This window comes from Oncorhynchus masou, chromosome 17, assembly GCF_036934945.1.
Source record: "Oncorhynchus masou masou isolate Uvic2021 chromosome 17, UVic_Omas_1.1, whole genome shotgun sequence".
In the NCBI taxonomy this organism is placed as follows: domain Eukaryota; kingdom Metazoa; phylum Chordata; class Actinopteri; order Salmoniformes; family Salmonidae; genus Oncorhynchus; species Oncorhynchus masou.
Genome location: NC_088228.1, coordinates 9,574,875 through 9,578,516, shown reverse-complemented (window position 1 = coordinate 9,578,516; position 3,642 = coordinate 9,574,875). Strand labels below are relative to the sequence as shown.

Genomic DNA, 3,642 nt, shown 5'->3' with positions numbered 1-3,642 from the left:
TCCAGTGTAGAAACAATACTGTTTATTCCCTCTCTTACTTTCATGTAGGCTGTTTTTGCTTTGATCACATCAGAAGCCCCATCTTCCCAAGTGTGACATGATTCATTCTTCCGTGTTGCCGAGCGCGCGCCGCATGTCATTAGCCTCAGGTGGAATTCTCTAGTCATTTTCGTAGACTAAAATGAAAAGTACATTTGTAATAGTTATCATCCCCCCCTCTCGTAATCATCATTATTTTAGTCAGGAAAATAGGTAGTTTACGAAATTAACACATGAAGGATGGATTAAGGTTGAGTGTTTAGGTATATTGCAACTTTAGCAAATGATGCCGATTTTGTGTTGATAGCCACCTATTGTAATCATTACTGAAACAAAGGTATTGATACTCACGTTTGCACTTCAGTCCCTGCCACCTTAAAGAGGTGAGAATGGTCCTTGGCAAAGACACACTTCTCTATTCCAATTTTGGTTTCAACAGTGTCATGCTTTGGGCACTGTGGAGAAAATAAAATTGGGAAATTGATTATTCAGAAAATATCAAATCTTCAAGAACTATCCTTAAAAATAGTGAATGCATCACGTTACCCCCTTTAATCCATACCTTCAACTGAAGGATGAGCATCATGACATTTGATAAACCTCTTCTTATTTGATAATCTTATCCACACTTTAATCCATACCTTCAACTGAAGGATGAGTATCATGAAATTTGATAAACCTCTTCTTATACTGCTCAGTGTTGGTGGTTACACTTTCCCAACCTCATCAAATTAGACCACCCTGCCTCCACATCATTACAGTGCCATAATGATGATTTGAAATGTTACCTAAAACCTATGTTCAATTTGTTACCTTGTGCAGGGCCCTATAAAATCTGCATGGTGGAGATTAAAATGGATCAAATAAAATGTAAAAAAAAAGTTGTAGGAAAGCAACTAAATGTATTGAATTAATCAGCCTGTTAATCATTAGGAACAAAATGAGGCAGTGACTTATTTTCCTGCAGCTTTCTTAAACGGCACACACACACACGCGCACGCACACGCACGCACACGCATGCGTGCACGCACACGCACGCACGCACGCGCACGCACGCGCACGCACACACGCCCACACGCGCACACACACACACACACACACACACATGATTTACAAGGGCTAATATGGTGTTGAATTACATGAGTACAATTTTAGAAAGATGTTATGACATACATTTCAATCACACTATAACTCCTGCTTTCACAAGCCTCTCACCTTTGACCCAGACTCCCCATCTAGCTCATCCTCCATGTTGCTGTGCAGTAAGGGGTCCTCTGAAACAGATGTTGGGGGGGTTCTCTGAAACAGACATTGAGGGGTCCTCTGAAACAGACATTGAGGGGGGTCCTCTGAAACAGACATTGAGGGGGGGGTCCCTTTGAAACAGATGTTGAGGGGGGTTCTCTGAAACAGATGTTGTGGGGGGTCCTCTGAAACAGACATTGAGGGGGGTCCCTCTGAAACAGACATTGAGGGGTCCTCTGAAAAAGACATTGAGGGGGGGTCCCTCTGAAAAAGACATTGAGGGGGGGTCCCTCTGAAACAGACGTTGAGGGGGGTCCCTCTGAAACAGACATTGAGGGGTCCCTCTGAAACAGACATTGGGGGGGTCCCTCTGAAACAGACATTGAGGGGTCCCTCTGAAACAGATGTTGAGGGGGGTCCTCTGAAACAGACATTGAGGGGTCCCTCTGAAACAGACGTTGAGAGGGTCCCTCTGAAACAGATGTTGAGGGGGGTCCTCTGAAACAGACATTGAGGGGGGTCCTCTGAAACAGACATTGAGGGGGGCCCTCTGAAACAGACATTGAGGGGGGTCCTCTGAAACAGATGTTGAGGGGTCCCTCTGAAACAGACATTGGGGGGGTCCCTCTGAAACAGACGTTGTGGGGTCCCTCTGAAACAGACATTGAGGGGGGTCCTCTGAAACAGACATTGAGGGGGGTCCTCTGAAACAGACATTGAGGGGGTCCTCTGAAACAGACATTGAGGGGGGTCCCTCTGAAACAGACGTTGAGGGGGGTCCCTCTGAAACAGACGTTGAGGGGGTCCCTCTGAAACAGATGTTGAGGGGGTCCTCTGAAACAGATGTTGAGGGGGGTCCTCTGAAACAGATGTTGAGGGGGGTCCTCTGAAACAGACGTTGAGGGGGGTCCTCTGAAACAGACGTTGAGGGGGTCCTCTGAAACAGACATTGAGGGGGGTCCTCTGAAACAGATGTTGAGGGGGGTCTTCTGAAACACATTGAGGGGGGTCCTCTGAAACAGATGTTGAGGGGTCCCTCTGAAACAGACATTGAGGGGGGTCCTCTGAAGCAGACATTGAGGGGGGTCCTATGAAACAGACATTGAGGGGGGTCCCTCTGAAACAGATGTTGAGGGGGGTCCTCTGAACCAGATGTTGAGGGGTCCCTCTGAAACAGACATTGAGGGGTTCTCTGAAATAGACGTTGAGGGGGGTCCTCTGAAACAGACGTTGAGGGGGGTCCTCTGAAACAGACGTTGAGGGGGGTCCTCTGAAACAAACATTGAGGGGTCCCTCTGAAACAGACGTTGAGGGGGGTCCTCTGAAACAGATGTTGAGGGGGGTCCTCTGAAACAGACATTGAGGGGTCCCTCTGAAACAGACATTGAGGGGTCCCTCTGAAACAGACATTGGGGGGGGGGGTCCCTCTGAAACAGACATTGAGGGGTCCCTCTGAAACAGACATTGAGGGGTCCCTCTGAAACAGACATTGAGGGGGGTCCCTCTGAAACAGACATTGAGGGGGGTCCCTCTGAAACAGACATTGAGGGGGTCCCTCTGAAACAGATGTTGAGGGGGGTCCTCTGAAACAGACATTGAGGGGTCCCTCTGAAACAGACATTGAGGGGGGTCCTCTGAAACAGACATTGAGGGGTTCTCTGAAACAGACGTTGAGGGGTTCTCTGAAACAGACGTTGAGGGGGGTCCTCTGAAACAGACATTGAGGGGTTCTCTGAAACAGACGTTGAGGGGTTCTCTGAAACAGACGTTGAGGGGGGTCCTCTGAAACAGACATTGAGGGGTTCTCTGAAACAGACGTTGAGGGGTCCTCTGAAACAGACATTGAGGGGGGTCCTCTGAAACAGATGTGTGTGTGTGCAAGAGAGAGTAAAAACAGAAACATGGAAAGGGGGAAAAACAAACAGTTTAGCTCAGTGGGGGTGTGCCAAAAGAGGTCAACGATTCCAGTTCTCTGCTGTTGTCAAGAGACGCTTGACCATGCAAGCTAGAAACTCAGTCAATTAGCAAGTTAGTCAACCAAATACACAACTGGAGAGGATTTAGCACATTTTAGACAGTTAACTTAGGTTGTAATATGGCATTTTTACGAGCTTGGCTTCCTCTGTGATTTTACCTACGCAATGCTACTGGTTTTGTTTGAACGTTGCAAGAAAATTTCTGTGTATCAGTTGTCAAGACGTCACCTGATGCTCCCCCCCCCCCCCAAATAAAGCACTGCATATCACCCTCTGTTACTGTTGCCAAACCCACCAAGACCCTGATTGGTGAAACACTGATCCATTCACAGACCTTTTTGTCTGGCCAGGTTAGGACACACACACACACACACACACACAC

General features: G+C 47.6%; 1 protein-coding gene across 1 annotated transcript; it reads right to left on the bottom strand.

Moving 5' to 3' along the window:
* Positions 1–386: 386 nt before the first annotated feature.
* LOC135558098 (uncharacterized) lies at positions 387–3,127 on the bottom strand. Its single transcript, XM_064991846.1, has 3 exons — positions 1,588–3,127; positions 1,255–1,388; positions 387–494 (listed from the first exon to the last, which is right to left on the bottom strand). Exons 1-3 carry the CDS (start codon positions 3,125–3,127, stop codon positions 387–389), a joined length of 1,782 nt encoding a protein of 593 aa, XP_064847918.1.
* Between the last annotated feature and the right edge of the window lie 515 nt (positions 3,128–3,642).